Genomic DNA, 15569 nt, shown 5'->3' with positions numbered 1-15569 from the left:
ACAGAATAATATTACGTGACCTATTATGCGACCTAGTTTCCTTCAGGTTGTTCTTTAAAGAGGTGGTGGCGTTACTTAAAAGAACAGCCTTTAAGAGATACAGTTAAAACAGGGGAGGAAACTCTCAAACAGCCCACTTGTAATTCTCAGTAACTTAACTGAGATCCAGCGTCTGGGGAATCCTCCTAGGTCCTGGACGTTAGGCAGTCAAGTAAAAAGCGACCACAACTCCCGGACTACAACTCCCAGGAGACATTGCGTCCACACCCTCTGCGCACGCTCGACCTCGGTGATGCATACGGCTGCGAGCCCGAGGGGGCGGGGCTTGGACCTGAGCCGCGAATCGTGGGCGGGACTATGGGCGTGGCCGCGGAGGGGGCGGCGCTGCCGGCGCGGCCCGGAACACGCTAGTGGAGCGGAAGATGGCGGCGGCAGCGGTGGCTGCAGCCGAGACCCCAGTCGGGCTGAAGCGGAGGAGCCGCTGGCTCTGACCTCGCTCTGGCTCCGGTGCGCGCGGCGGAGCGTGTGCGAGGCCCCGCGCGGCGGGCAGGGGCGGCGGCGGCGACTGCGCGCCGCCCTGAGGAGCGCGGCGGCGGCGCGGCGGCGGCGGAGGAGAGAGCCGGCTCCGGGCCTCTGCGTTCTCCTGCTCCCCGGGCCCCCCGCCTCCTCGGGGGGGCGGCGGCGGCGATGTTCTCGGTCCTCTCGTACGGGCGGCTGGTGGCCCGCGCCGTGCTGGGCGGCCTCTCGCAGACCGACCCCAGGGCCGGCGGCGGCGGCGGCGGCGGCGGCGACTACGGGCTGGTGACGGCCGGCTGCGGCTTCGGCAAGGACTTTCGGAAGGGCCTCCTCAAGAAGGGCGCGTGCTACGGGGACGACGCGTGCTTCGTGGCCCGGCACCGCTCGGCCGACGTGCTCGGTGAGTCCCCGGCCCGGCCCCCCGGCCCGGCCCCGGCCCCGGATCCGCCTCCCGGGGACTCCCCGCGCGGGGCTTCCCCGTGCCCGCGGGCGGGGAGCGGAGCCAGCGGCGGCCCGCTCGCAGCGAGCGCTTACGATGTGCCAGGCGCCGCGCCAAGCGCTCCGGGGTGCCTTTTCCGCTCGAACAACCCCCATTGGAGAGGTGAGGAAACCGAGGCGCAGGGCTGTCGAGACACGTGCTCAAGGTCACCCAGCCCGAGGATGTGACCAGTTTGTCCGAGTCCAGAACCGCACTCTGAGTCCCCTGGCCGCGGCAGCCCCGGACGACCTCGTCCCCTCCCCCGGCGGCACCTGCAGCTCCGGAGCCCGCTGCGTTTCCTCCCCCCTCCTCCCTCCGCGTGCCCCGGGGATCCCCGCTGCTCCGCAGGCTCCGGACGGCTCCGCCCGGCCCCGGGCTGCGGGATCCCGAGCGACCGCGCGGCGCGAGCCCCGGACACCCGGCCGCATCCCTTCGCCGCCTCGAGCGTGGCCGGGTCTCCATCCTTTCCGGAGTCTCGCGGCGGGGGCCGCTGGCCTGCTGAAAAAGCACTCGCAGCGCATTCTCCCGCGCTGATCTTGCCCACTCGAGGTCACTTGGGGTGGAGGAGAATCTCCTTGACCCAAAATAGAACGGTCGAACACTCTTCCAGACTGCAGCCAGGGAAGCCTTGAAAATTGGTTAAAGGTTTTTCAGGCCACAGGTGCTTCCGAAGGCCTCTTGCAGTCGGGGGCTGGGAGACGGGGCTAAATGTAGTTCCCAGGCGATCAGAAACTTTACCTAACGGACGCCTTTGGAGGCGATGTATGTATGCACCGTGCAGTAGTATGCCATTAAATCTCCTTTAATAAATAAAGCACTTCCTTTGAAATTGAAGGACATGCTGTCATTGAACTGGGAGGCAAATGTCACTTCGGTTTCACTTCTCGGGTGAGATTAAGTTTTTGGTCACTTTTAAATTTCATATGCTGAGGCAGAGTTTGGCATCGGAACAATTGGTCCTGTAACTTTTTATGACTATAATTATTTTTAAATTTGATCTCAGCATAACTGGGTGTTATCTTTGCTTCTCCTCCATGTAGTGTTTGTGAACACGGAACTGGAAAGGTTCTTCTCAGTTTAACTTTAGATGACCCCGTTACCTGCGTTGAGAAAATCCTTTAGTGTGTAGGCAACACTCTTAATGTTAACTTTAAGAGAGAGAGAGACTCCTCAGAAGGTCGAGGAGCTTGCAGATTAAAATCCCACGACTCTACTCTGAAGTCACCTTGACCCTGACTCAGTATCTTTGTTAAAGGGCTCTCAGTGGCTGTCTTTTTTCCAATACATTTAGGAGCGCTTCCCTCAGTGAGCTTGTGGCCTGTGCTGCTTTTTCAAGTTGCAGTCATAGTGCTACAGGATAGGGGACAGTGAGCCCCTCTGGTTCCCCCTTATACACCTGCTGTCTGCTATCATTTGTGATTTGGTTGATGAATTGGGGGATATTGGAATGTGTCAAGTCCCTATGCTGAAGCTTGATGTAAAAATTTTTGAAGGCCACCTTCTTATTGGAGTGGAATATTTATAAGGATATGGGACATTTTGGTCAAATGTATTCTGAAAAAAGTATCAGCATACCATCCTGGCAGGAACCTAGCCTGATTTGGTGCTCAGCTTCCCCACTTACCAGCTCTGGATCTGTGGTTTTGGGCGAGAGCCTCTCAGCTCCTTGTCCTCATCTAGCCCAGAGGATGAAGGGAGTGGACTACCCGACCCTCAAGGACTTCAGACCATCAGATCATATTTTCCTTTTGTTTGGAAAAGACAGCACTCTGTTATTTTGCCCCTCAAATAACGGGCATTACTTTCTATCTTATTCATGTGGGCACTTTCAGTGGATTTCTTCCGTTTTATATCTGGCACTAAGTCAGTGGTTCTTAACTTCCCTTGGTTCACAGGCTCTGAGAATTTTTGACTGCCCAAGGTCTCTCTCCCCAGAAAAATGTGCATAGACAAAATTTTGCGTAGGTGTCTGGGGACTTCACTGACCCCATGATGTCCATCCATGTACCACCTAGAGGGCCATGTGTGGGTACCAAGTTAATCTCTCTACCCTTCCCGAAAGGAATGTCACCAGGCATAATCCGACAGATTGTCACTTATGTGCCCTGGGGGTGGTCTTTGGCCCTCCCTTTGACAAAGAACCATTTTAAGAATGTGTGTGTGTGTGTTGTGCCCAAATCGGAGGAGACAGGTTCTCCAGGACTGTCCTGTTTTGGAGGAGCTCTTCCGGATGTCATCTTAACTTTCAGGAGCCACCTGAAACGACTGAGTTGGCCTCATTTGATCTCTGGCTTCCACAGACCAGTCCGTATGATAGCGACTTCTGTTTTATCACAGGCAGATCTGATTGTCTCTTGCTGTGAAAGAGGTGATGCATCTTGGTGAGCCTTTAATATTGCTTTTTACTCTGGAAGTTGGAGTTGTAAACTGAATTGCATTAAAAGGCTACTTTGAATAATGATGTTATGTTGAACCTCAGTGCTCTGAACATTCTAGTTCTATGGGTAATCCATTTTCTTTGGTTGACACTGTTTATTGCTGAGTATCTCTGCAAGTCACTGTGGTCATCTAGGACTCCTTGACTGTTTGGAATGAAAGCTGCTTATTTCTTTTTGTGATAGAAAGAGAAAGCTGTTTCATTTCTTTAATTTCGAATAGATCTGTCTTATTAGTCATGCAGTGACTAAGAGTACTTGGTGCTTTCCAACATTTTGTAGAGTCCCGACTGGATTTCTCTTAGGAAAAACCAACTATGGTGGGTGTGGTGAGACACAGGAACCACTCCTATCTCCTGGAAAATTGGCAAAGGTGCTTTCTCTTTATTAGGTCCAGCAGGAGTAAACCAGTACCAGCAGGAAATGTGTGCACTTTTTCTTTTTTCTCTGTGGCTAATCTTGGGTTCTCTTGTTACTTTCTATGGCATGGATACCTAAGTACACAAAAATATGAGAGCTGCCTAGTGTGTAATCGCTGGACCTCCCACAGCCCTAAGCTGCTTAACAATAGAATCCAAGACTGTTGAGAGTTGTAAGACTTAGAAATCTTGGAGTCCAGTTCTTTCATTTTACTGATGAGAAATGGAGGCCTCCAGAGGGTCAAATGACTTTGCTGAGGTTACTCTCCTAGTTAATGGCAGAACCAGGGCTAGCACCAAGGCTCCCCATTCCAGTCCTCTTTCCGTTACACCTCTGGTTAAGTTTTGTTGACAAGATAGATGAATTCAAAACCAGTCTGTCCTCTCATACTGTTTGTCTTTCTAATGCTTTTCCTGCTGAAGAGTGTGTGTGTTTTTACAACTTCTTTATTCACTCTATGACTCATAATTAAAATGCACCAAAACCTCTGCATCCTAAACCACAATTTACTGAAACCACTTCTTTAAAAAATGGCAGCATCGTCTATGCCATGTAAATTCTGACCTCTGAGTATTGTTTTAAAGTAATTCTTATAAAACTGAGAGATGTTTATTTAAGTTTGATTTAACTTGAAACCTCAAAAAGAAATGAAAACAATTTCATTTGGATCTGATTTTGCTTGTGGCCAGGATTTTGAAATGGTTTTGTGAGTAATGTGAGTCTTAAAATGTGTTGTCTTGAGGTATAAGGATTATATGAACAATATAAAGATCTGAATTTTATTTAGGAAGTGAATAGACTGAGTAGGATTTGATGTTTTCCAACAGTCATGATAGTTTCAGTATATTTGGTAAAACCTCGATATCTGAAAGTGTGTTGTCCTTTTAACAAAGCAGTCACCTTGGGAGAGGGTGTTTGTGTGCTAATTGCAGCCCTTCAAGATGTCCTGTTTAGAATTTCCCTCAGCTAGATTTCAAGCCTTGTCAAAAAAACCAGTCTTACATAGTTATAATTTTCTGAAAGTCAAAATCCAGCCTGATCTATCTATTGACAACAGACATGACCCTGGTTGAATTTTTGAAAATCAAAATATGTAATTCACCTGTCATAACATTCACCTTTTAAAATGAAAAATTCAGTGGCACTTAATACATTCACAAGGTTGTGCAACCACCACAACTAACTAGTTCCAGAGCATGTTCATCACCCCAAAAGAAACCCCCTGCCTTTTAGCAGTCACTCCCCAGTCTCCCCTCCCTCACTGCTTGGCAACGAAAAATAGATTTTGACTCTATATATTTGCCTGTTCTACACATTTCATATAAATGGAATCATACAATATGTGGTCTTTTGTGTCTGGCTTTTTTTCACTTAGTATTGTATTTTCAAGATTCACCCACATTGTAGTGTCAGTACTTCATCCCTTTTTAGGGCAGAATAATATTCCATTGTATGGATACTACATTTTGTTTATCCATTCATGTGTCGATGGACATTGGGTTGTTTCCACTTTTTGGCTGTTGTGAATAGTGCTGCTGTGACACATTCATGTACAGGCCTTTGTGTGAACATATATTTTCCATTTTCTTGGGTATATACGTAGGAATGGAATTATTGAATCATAGTGTAACTCTATAACTTTATGAGGAATATGGTTGTTTTTTATATATTTATTTTACTATAATTCTAATATAATTATTTTATACAAGGGAAAGCGTTTTTAAATGACAACAGTCAGATGTGTGGGTTCTAAGATCGGTCAGTAGTTTGAATATACCTGATACCATATGCCTGCTTTCAAGAGAAATTGGTAGAATGTAAAGGAAGTGTGAATTGTGGATTTAGTAAAATAGCCTTCAAGGACTCATAGAACACCAGGGTTTAAGAAGCCACTGACCCCCTCCCCTCCAGCCCCCCAAAAAAAGCCACTGACTAGTTGCTGTTTGACTTTTCTGACTGTTCCATCATTCTGAAATAAATAAGATTACAGGGTTGATGGGTAGAGGCATTTTGCTGTTTGTTTGTTTGTTTTTTAAAGATTTTATTTTTCCTTTTTCTCCCCAAAGCCCCCTGGTACATAGTTGCATATTCTTCGTTGTGGGTCCTTCTAGTTGTGGCATGTGGGACGCTGCCTCAGCGTGGTTTGATGAGCAGTGCCATGTCCGCGCCCAGGATTCGAACCAACGAAACACTGGGCCACCTGCAGCGGAGCGCGCGAACTTAACCACTCGGCCACGGGGCCAGCCCCATGCTGTTTGTTTTTTAAAGTCTGCTCTCTGATATTTTTCTCACTTAACTGTATAGAAATACTGTACTTTTCATAAGATTCTTAAAAGGCACATTATTTTTAAAGTCATTTCCTCATTTGTTATACTGTCAGAGCTACGTTTCCTTTGTTCACAGTCTTTAATCTAGAGATTCTCAAGCATAGTTTTAAATTTTCCTAACTTCCAGCTTCTCTCTCAATTTGTTAATAATCTCCTTAAAGGATTCTGGATGAATCTTTTTTTGTAGAGCAAGTGATTAAATTTTAAAAGCATGACTGTTTCTACTTTTTAGAAAATACGTTTTGTAAAGGAGTTTTAAGTTGTAGCAGAAGGTAGGCCGCAGGTTTTAGCTGGTTGGGTTGGGGGGTTGGAGGGGGACCTGGGCTGGGGGAGGCTGGTCCCTGAACTTTAGCACTGCTCTGTGAAACTGGGCAGTACATAACCTGAATGCTTGCAACACCATCCAGTGGAGTTTGTACTGCTGTGTGACTCGAGGCACTACACCGGGTCAGAGTATTTGACCTACAACCACGTTCTTTCAATAAACGCTTATGTCAAGTTCAAGCTAAATGCCAAATTCATGTTTTTGTACATCCCCATGCCTTTTAGAGAGGCCTTACCTGAAGCTTTAGGTTCAGAATTTTCAGAAAAATGCTTTGGAAAAGTAAGTTAACAGTTTTCTTTCTAAAGAAATTCTCTTTTCAAACCAGGCATTCTGGTTAGTTGACCACGATGTGCCTTGTGAGTTTGCCTTTCAAAATGGTATCATTTTAAGAAGTGGTGCCCTAGGTCCTAATCTTTATCGTTAGTAATAAAATTCAGTGACCTGTCTTGTTTGGGAGTTGTCAGATATTTTTAATATCTGATAGTTTTCCATCTCCCTGAGATCTAAAATCACTGTTTCCTATTGTTAAACAGTTCACCATAAATTGCATCATAAGCCAAGAGTTTTTGCAAAAGCTGACCCACGGCAGAGGGCCTGGGCTGATAGCACACACACGTTTAAACTTGAGTTGGCGGGTGGCACCGCTCTTTCAATTTAATTTAAAATGTTAAGGAAAAGATGCTCAATGCTTTTAAATAGATCCCAAAAGAAACTTGAGTGGATTGGGGACTGGAGCAGGAGTTTTCTTTACAGACTAAAAGTACTCTTCTCTGTTCCTCGTAAGCATTTATTCAATATCTGACACAAAATATGATTCATCTTACCGGGGCTTTATATAGTGCTTTAGATTTTCCAGCGCGTTTTTGTTTTACCTGATTTAATCTTTCAGCTATAAACGAGCTGGTCTTATCTGCACTTAGTCTGCATCTGACTCCCCATCTGTAAAGGTGACTCACCAGTGAGGTCGACACAGCTGGTATCAGAGCTGTGACTTGGGCCTAAGTTTCATGCTTGCATGTTTGGTGCTTTGAAGTAAATGGTATTGTTGTGTGCTTATAAAAGTAACGCATGTTCAGAAAAGCATAGTATAAAACACGTGTAATTCGTGACTCAGCTGTAGTCAGCCTGGTTTCCTCCAGCCTTTGTGTATAGATTGTATGTATATACATTATTAAAGAAAGTTAGATTAAGGTGTGTGCTGCTGTGTGATGAGATTTTTGTGTAATGTAAATTGAACATTTCTATACTGATAAGCATAACTACATCATATTTTACTGCCTGCACAGTCTGTAATTTATTTAACCAGTCCTCTCTTTTTAGTTATTTCAATTATTTCCAATTTTCTGTTACAAGTAGCACTAGAGTGAATATCTGTACATCTGAGTATTTCCTTAGCATAAATTCCTTGAAGAAGAGCTCCTGAGTCCAAGGCTGTGAACATCTACAAGGCCTCTGATATGAGTATTAGCACAGGTCCCTCCAGAAAGGTTATACTAATTTACACTTTTGCAGTTGCTGTGAAATCGCTCTCATCATTAAGCTCATTGTTGATCTTGACTCTGTCACATTTAACAATTTATAAATTTACCAGGTTCTTAAACATTGTTTTTGAGGTAAGTTTGTAGCTGGTGAATAGTTCTAGAATGATTGAGTTGGTGGTACGAATCCCAGAGACTACAAAATGACTGCAGAACCTTTGCCACAGACGACAAAAGTGACTTCCTACAAAGAGTACTTTCTGTTGAAGGCCCAGGACTATTTTGACTCAGGGCAGTTCCAACACATTTTTGCACTGATTTTTCTTTCGTTAACAGACTATTTTGAAAAGAAAGGGAATTTCTTTCTTTTTGTACTACTGCAACTGTACATTTTGGTCTTTTGAGGATGCCATCACCCAGCAAGTTTTCTGACTTCCCAGAATTAGTCTGTGCTGTCATTTGTGGTAGATGCAAAAGGTTAGCTGTGCTGAGTGGAGCAAACAAAAAAGTGCTTCTGTTTTCACTTGAGTGTTTGGAGAGCAGTTCTGGGTAAGAAAATGGATTTGAGCTATTTGCATAAGAGCTAGAAAACTGCCCATGGCCTCCAGGTTGACCACTAATTGGTAATATAGTCATCAGTGTTTCCATGAAATGAGATAGGTCTAAACAGGAATGTCCTGTACATGCACTGTTTTTAAAAATCCGCTTCTCTTGGTTCTTGAGTGGCAGCTTTGATCTTCTCATTGTTTTTCTTGTTCACGTACGCTGAATTCACTGAACAGTCAAGGGTCGTTGGATAACAAGGTTAGTGTGTTTTATGAATACATTGTACACATGCATATTTATTTACAGATCATTTGAATTCAGTGAAGTCTGTTAATACTAATCTGTAACATGTTTTATTCTTTTATCAGAATTTAAGTTGAAAAACGGTTGGCTTGACTTTTTTGTTAGTGGCTCAAAGGAGAAAAAGTTCTCTGACATTTTAGGTGGTTAAAACTAAAGTAAAAGGACATGGATCAGTGTTTTTATTCTCGGAATTGTTATTGAAACTCCTCTGAAAACATGCATGTGGTGGTGTGCTAAGGGGAAAGGATAAACTGGAAAGCCTGAAATGGGGCCTATGCTTCAAAGCTAGTTCATGCAGTACTGTAATATTGTATGTGAAAAGTAAAGTACAGCCGCATCCGTTAACCATTATTTCATAAAGAGTTCCTAAGACAGGCTCCCTTTTCTTGCAGTGTGACTTAGAATCTCAGAACCTTAGATCTTAGAAAAAGGAACTCTCGAGAGAATTTGTCCTCCTGCCCCTTATTTCACGGATGAGAAAACTAAAGCTTCGAGAAGTGATTAGCCAGTGTCCTACAGCCAGTTAGTGGCAAAGAAAGCTGGGAGTGGCGCCCTCTCCAGACTCCTTTTCAAGCCTCCTTCCCTCAAGCCTTCTTCTGAAGATGTTCTGTGAGAGGAGCGTCTTGTAGCCAGCTCTGACCCAGGGCACGACACCTTGTGCAACTCGACGATGAGATAATGGGTTCCTTCTCTTTTTGGTGTTCTTGGATGAAAGTTTGTATACCAGAGTGTTGGTATTTTAACTTTTCCGTACAGTCACCTGAACTCAGTGTTCACTGGTTGTCTCCTGTTAGTCCCTGACAGGTGCTGTGGAGAAGACCACGAACCAGACAGACTTGAGCCCTGAAGTTTCCATGTGGTGGGGAAGGCACACATATGAAAGGATCACACACGTTAGGTGTTGTGGAAGCCTGGAGTCAGGCCGTGAGAGATGGGTTTCTCGGTAAACCGAGGCAAGTGAGGAGAAGAATGGTAAGGCCGCAGAGGGAGGGCTCAGCAAAGGCACGGAAGAAGACAGCCCAAGCACAGCTGCTTTGTGGCTAGAGAGTAGTTTGGGCTGGCAGGGTGGGGATGGCAAGGGCGGTTGAGAAGCCGATGTTAGAAAACAGATTGAGACCAAATTGTTGGAGGTCACAATTGCCATGGTAAGGAGTTGGGTGTTGTTTGTTTTGTTTTTTGGTGGAAAGCTATAGAAGATGTTTTTGCTTTTGTTGTTTGAGTTTGGTCTGGTTGTTTTTGAAGAGGCAGCACATTCAGATGGTAGAAAATTGAAAAGAGCACACGGTGAAGTCTCCCTCTCACCCTTGTCTCCCTGGGAGGTGTCTCTCAAGAGGAAGCAGTGTTACCAGTTTCTTGTGTATCCTTCTAGAGAATGTTTTTACATATACAAGGAAGTAAGTATATATGTGGAAGGTATTTGACAAGAAGAGTAATATGGACATAGCGATCTTGTAGGGAAAAAAAATGATACAGAGGGTATAATGGGAGAGCAAGAGGCAAAAGACCAGTTAGGAAGCCACTGAAATAGTCTGAGCTAGAAAGGACTTTAACTAGGGCCCTGGAAAGTAGTTGGACTTCAGACACATTGCAGACATAGAATCAACAGGACTTAGTGACAATTGGACCAAGAAGGTGAGCAAGAAAGAAAAATTGCTTTGAGGTTTTGCATCTGGAAGCTTCCTTAAGGTTTCCAGCCTAACAGTGTGGGTGGGTTGGGTTAGGAAATGCGAGAGAAAGATCAAGTTTAGAAACAGAAAACGGGGATTGCGTGGTGCAAGAGGGACTTCAGAGGCAGAATCATCTGGCTGGCAGGATGCTTGCATCCAGTGGCCTTTATCGAGTTCTGAGTGCTCCAGCAATGAGTCTCATTAGAAGCACCTGTGCAGTTTGGCTTTTCTACTTTGCTGGAACGCCCACGCCCACCCTGACATACTGACTCAGGAGGTGGGGCTTGGGTTCCACGAGTAATCTCAATGCGCAGTAAGAATTGAGAACTGTTGTGCCAGGTCCGAGGCCAGCCCCTGTGGATGAAACGATGGTTAGCACTGTGAAAGGGCCTCATCCCTGAAGGGTCCCAATGTGAAGAGGGAGAACAGAGACAGGAAAGTCATGATAGAGGTGCTGCGGTTAGTGACCTCAGGACATGCTTAGGCCCATTTATGTATTACTAAGTGTCATAAGATTTCCCACTTAAAGTGAGAAATTTCTAATGAGCTGTGGCACATAGTAGACAGCAGGCACCTAAGAAATATTTATCAAATAAGGGTACTTCAGAGTTACGTCTGGAAAAAGAAAGCTTATTCATTTTCAAAGTATAGGTGAATCTTTTTTTCCTTGTGTGTTTTTTGGAAACAAATGTATGTTTGTTCTTTAGTGTTTGAAAATGTTACTGTTAAATGTTTAATGGAATATTGAATGGTGGTGGATGTGTGGCTCAAAAAGCTGAATGGACCACTCATCTTTCATACATCATCTGTGAGTGGGAATTGTCTTTTGGTTGTGACCACACACCAGTGTTTGTAGAGCTTTGTAGCCTACAAACACTGATCAAAGACTGTTTTCTGATTGCTACAGGCTAGACTGGTCTATGTGCTGTTATTTGGTCTTCCTCAAGAGAGGCATAACTTTTATTTACTGCATGTCGGCTGTGAGCTGACTATGGCAGGAGCTCTTTAACACGTTATCTCTGTTCCTCACACCGGCCCTGTGATGTCCATGATGTTATTCCCATTCACGGCTGAAGATACTGAAGTTCAGAGAGCTGCCCGAGGGCACCCTTAGTGCTCCTCATCCTAGTCTTGGAGGTGGGATTCAAACCAGGATCTGACCCCAAAGCCTGTGCCCTTGCCCCGCATGTGTACACTGCCTTTTAAGTCAGAAATGATCATTGAAAACCTTGAAGTGATCTTTGCTGAGTCTGAATACTACTTAGTTACTAGCTATTCCTAGGCTAATAGTTGAGCAAAGCCCCTTAATTAAAGCAAATAATGGCCTCAGCGAGCCTCGTTGCACTAGTCAGTGGGCTTCAAGGAGTTTGGTGGCCTGGGGCCAGCCCTTTTCTTCCCGGGACCTCCTGAATGCCTTCCCTCCCACGGTGGTTGTTGGGCTGGTGCCGCTTAGCGGTGCCTGGCAGAGGTGTAACAGCATTAGCTGCAGGTCGGGCTTCCCTGCTCTTAGAGCTCTCTCTGCTGCACCTTTATGACTTGCGCTTCATCCTTATTAGCCAGAGTCATAGGGACCTGCCCGAAGTGCCTCCGTCCTCAGCCTTCTCCCCTACAGCTCGTGTTTTCATCCTTCAGAGCTCTCAGACATGTCTTCTCTCCATGGATGCTTTTCTCATTCCTTCAGCTAGATGTAATCTGATCTTCCTTGCTTTTGTTTTTACTGGTGCATGTTTATTTTGTTTTATTATAGCCCTTTATCTTAAACCTCTTCAAGCCTCCTCCCTTACCACAGTCACTACCATTTGATTTGAAGTTGCTGTGGGCAGGAAATCTTTTGCTATTTGTAAATCCCTTTAGCTCCCTTTTGTCATCATGTCTTGCATATAGAAAATGTTTAATAAAATGTGTTGAATAACTTTAATATTAAATGTAAGTGTAAAATGTAGTTCTGACTGGATTTGTATAGTTTTTGTCATCCCTCCCATAAGGGTAACATGTACTTGGTAACATGGGAAAGCATGGAAAAGAAAAAGAAAAAATTGTCCTATTACTCAGAGATCATTACTTCATTGAACAACATGTAGGAAAAATATAACCAGTGTTCAGAAACTAAGGGACAGTTCTCCCCCGGCAGGCTTATTCAAAGGAATTATGTTCTCATTTTAAAAAAGGCGCTTTTGTGCCAGGGCTCCATGTGACTCCTGACCTCTCCCAGAGGGTGGTATTTTAGTAAAGGCCAGCTGTCATTTTTATGGAGGGGTGAAGAAAGCAGAGGGTAAATAGTATCCTCTTTGGGGTTAGGTCAAGGATATACGGTTTAATTGTCACAAATATTAGGTTAACCTTTAAGACCAGAATTCTAGATCTAATCTTATAAAGTTATAAACAGAAGGAAAAATTTTCTCTTAGCCTCAAAGGCAGTACAAGTAGGCACACATCAGATAGTTGGATTTTAATTGCTGTTCTTTCTTATTTAAACATTAAATTATTAGGTGTTCTACATATAACATTTCCTAATATCTAGAAACTAATAGAAGCCTTAGCTTTAATAGAAGCCCTTAATTCTGTAACACACTATGGGCCCTGTCTCTACGATTGGTAATTTACAGTGTGTGACCCCCCCACCCCGAGACGATTTGTCTGTTGCTTCCTCCTGTCCAAAAAGCTTTGCTACCAGCATTTAGCATTTGAGGAAGATACTGTTGCAGCCCAGAAAGGAGTGAAGTGACTTTTCTGTGACTTCACCTTCAACTCTGCAGTTGGTGTGGCAGGAAGGCAATGATTCATACCCAAGTCTATAAGATACCCATGGGCCCCAAGCCACAATTGAGCCAAAACACATCATTCCACATTAGGTATTTGGTATTTAAACAGAAGAGCTAAAGTTAGAAGAAGAACATTTTTATTTTAAAAAGGTGAACTTTGAGTTTCTTTGCCCTCACACTATCGTTTCCTAATCCTCTTAGCATTTTTCACTGCTTTTTGGGACAAAGCAACTGCTGGAAATTACCATCTCTAGTTAGTGGAGTGTTCTGGAAAATAGGTGTGTGTATGTATGCATGTGCATTTTAATTTGATTAGTTATTAAATGATTTCATGGGGCCGGCCCTGTAGCCGAGTGGTAAAGTTTGCCCCCTCCGCTTCAGCAGCCCGGGGTTTCACTGGTTCGGATCCTGGGTGCAGACATGGCACTGCTCATCAGGCCATGCTGAGGCGGCATCCCACATGCCACTACTAGAGAAGGACCCACAACTAAAATATATACAACTATGTACTGGGGGGATTTGGGGAGAAAAAGCAGGGAAAAAAAAGATTGGCAGCAGTTGTTAGCTCAGGTGCCAATCTTTAAAAAAAAAAAAAGATTTCATGTGTATTAAGCTAGAAAGGGAATAACTCTTTTGTTTGGAATTCTAAAACATAAAATTGACCATTTATTCCTGCTTTGAGGCCATATTTGAGTTTTGTTAACTGTCTTGGACAGTTCCATTTCTTTAGCATTTGGGTCCATTTTCACACATTTTATCACAGGGTTGAATCTTTCTTCCTTTCCATCCTTTGAGCTCCGTTGCCTCAGCTTTTGAGTTAGCAGTTCTGCTTAGAGACCTTGAGCTCTTGACGTAGACGAAGTCTCTGGAGAATCGGAAGACGCGAGTTTCGTTGTGATTAATGCAGAGTGGTTGCAAAGGGAATCTATCACTTGCTTGTTAAGGCAGGAAGAACATCATAATCTGTATAATTTCACCTCTAGAGAACTGAAAGGACTGTTAGTCAAAGCAAATTGTACTTTTCTGAATAACTCAACTATTGAATATATTTTTTCAGTAATCCTGCCTTTTGTTCCCTTTGGGATAATTATTTGCAGATACAACATTTCACAGTCCTGAATCACAGGGGAGTGTTCTTATTGCCCAAATAGTTGAGGTTTCAGAAATGTTGATACAAATGTGATCTGTTGCATTTGATAGAAATTGAGTTTATACTTCGGTCTCCTTTTTCTCTGGTTATCATGCTTCATGTTGTGATGTTGTAGACAGGCAAGGCTGGCTGTGCAAACGCTAGATGATAGTCTTTGAAGAAGAGCCTCTGCATCTAAACAGAAGCGGGCCGCAGCACCGAGCTGAATACCGCCTGATCGCTCGTCCTTAGGGGGGCGCTCGCTGCGGAGCGTGTGAAACCAGATCGCTCCTCGTGCACCGGGTCTCCTGCTGCTCTTCTTGCTCAGCCCTTGTGGTCCAGCCGGATTCTTACTTAGTTTCTTCTCCGGAGTTGCAATTCACTCTCAAGTACCCATGCTAGTAGATAGGAGATGTGTTTCATTGATGGAGAAAAATCCCTGTAGAACCATCTTGCTTCATTAGTGTGAAGCCCGATGTGGAGTGCTTCAGGACCATCAAAGATGCAAGGGATAAAGCTGTTACCTTTGGTTGCTGCTTAATGTTTGAAATTCTGCCAGAGCCTATGTTTGGATGAGATCTGCCAGATTTTTCTTCACTGATGCTTATATTAAAATTGAAATTTAGTATTTGCTTTTTGGGCATTACTTTCTCCTGGAGAATGTTTGCCTTGCCACTAATTGCATGTCAGTCTGAAAGTGAGTGTGGCAGGAAGGGTTTAGGAGGAATGGCAGCCTCATGCCGATGGCTGATAAACGGAGGACAGTGCTGGGGAGACTCAGGCTAGTGTTAGCTTAGTTCAGTGTCTTTCAAGGTGAGCCTTTTGCAACTCCACGGTTAAGTGGCCATATGCAATTGGAAACATAAGATTTTTAAGCTTCCACAATTTCAGCTTACCAAGCCTTTTTTCCTTGAACTTTTGGCCTAGAACAAAGCTATTAAGTAAAATTCTGTTAATAAAAAGCTAAGTGATTTCTTAAAGTACAGCAAAATTTTGTTTTCATATGATTATAACTAAGGCAAAGACAAAAATGTGTTAATTAGAAATGTGAAATTGGGTGTTACTTTAAGAATTTTCTTCTTATAAAAAGATACATTTAAATGATGGGATACACACCAGGATTATTCTTTCTCCTCTCTTAACCCTTCACTTTAGAAAAAGTCTATTGAAAACTTAAAATATT

General features: G+C 44.1%; 1 protein-coding gene across 1 annotated transcript in view; it reads left to right on the top strand.

The window, feature by feature from the left end:
* The first annotated feature begins 374 nt into the window (after positions 1–374).
* The window catches only part of PPTC7 (protein phosphatase targeting COQ7), a 35892-nt gene continuing 20697 nt past the window's right edge, over positions 375–15569 (top strand). Inside the window, exon 1 of the mRNA XM_046639769.1 lies at positions 375–916. Within this exon, the coding sequence (XP_046495725.1) occupies positions 688–916 (229 nt within the window). The 5' untranslated portion in view covers positions 375–687. The remainder of the gene's footprint in view (positions 917–15569) is intronic.

The sequence above is a fragment of the Equus quagga genome, chromosome 15, assembly GCF_021613505.1.
Source record: "Equus quagga isolate Etosha38 chromosome 15, UCLA_HA_Equagga_1.0, whole genome shotgun sequence".
Classification (NCBI taxonomy): Eukaryota; Metazoa; Chordata; class Mammalia; order Perissodactyla; family Equidae; genus Equus; species Equus quagga.
This window is presented reverse-complemented; position numbering and strand designations above follow the sequence as displayed.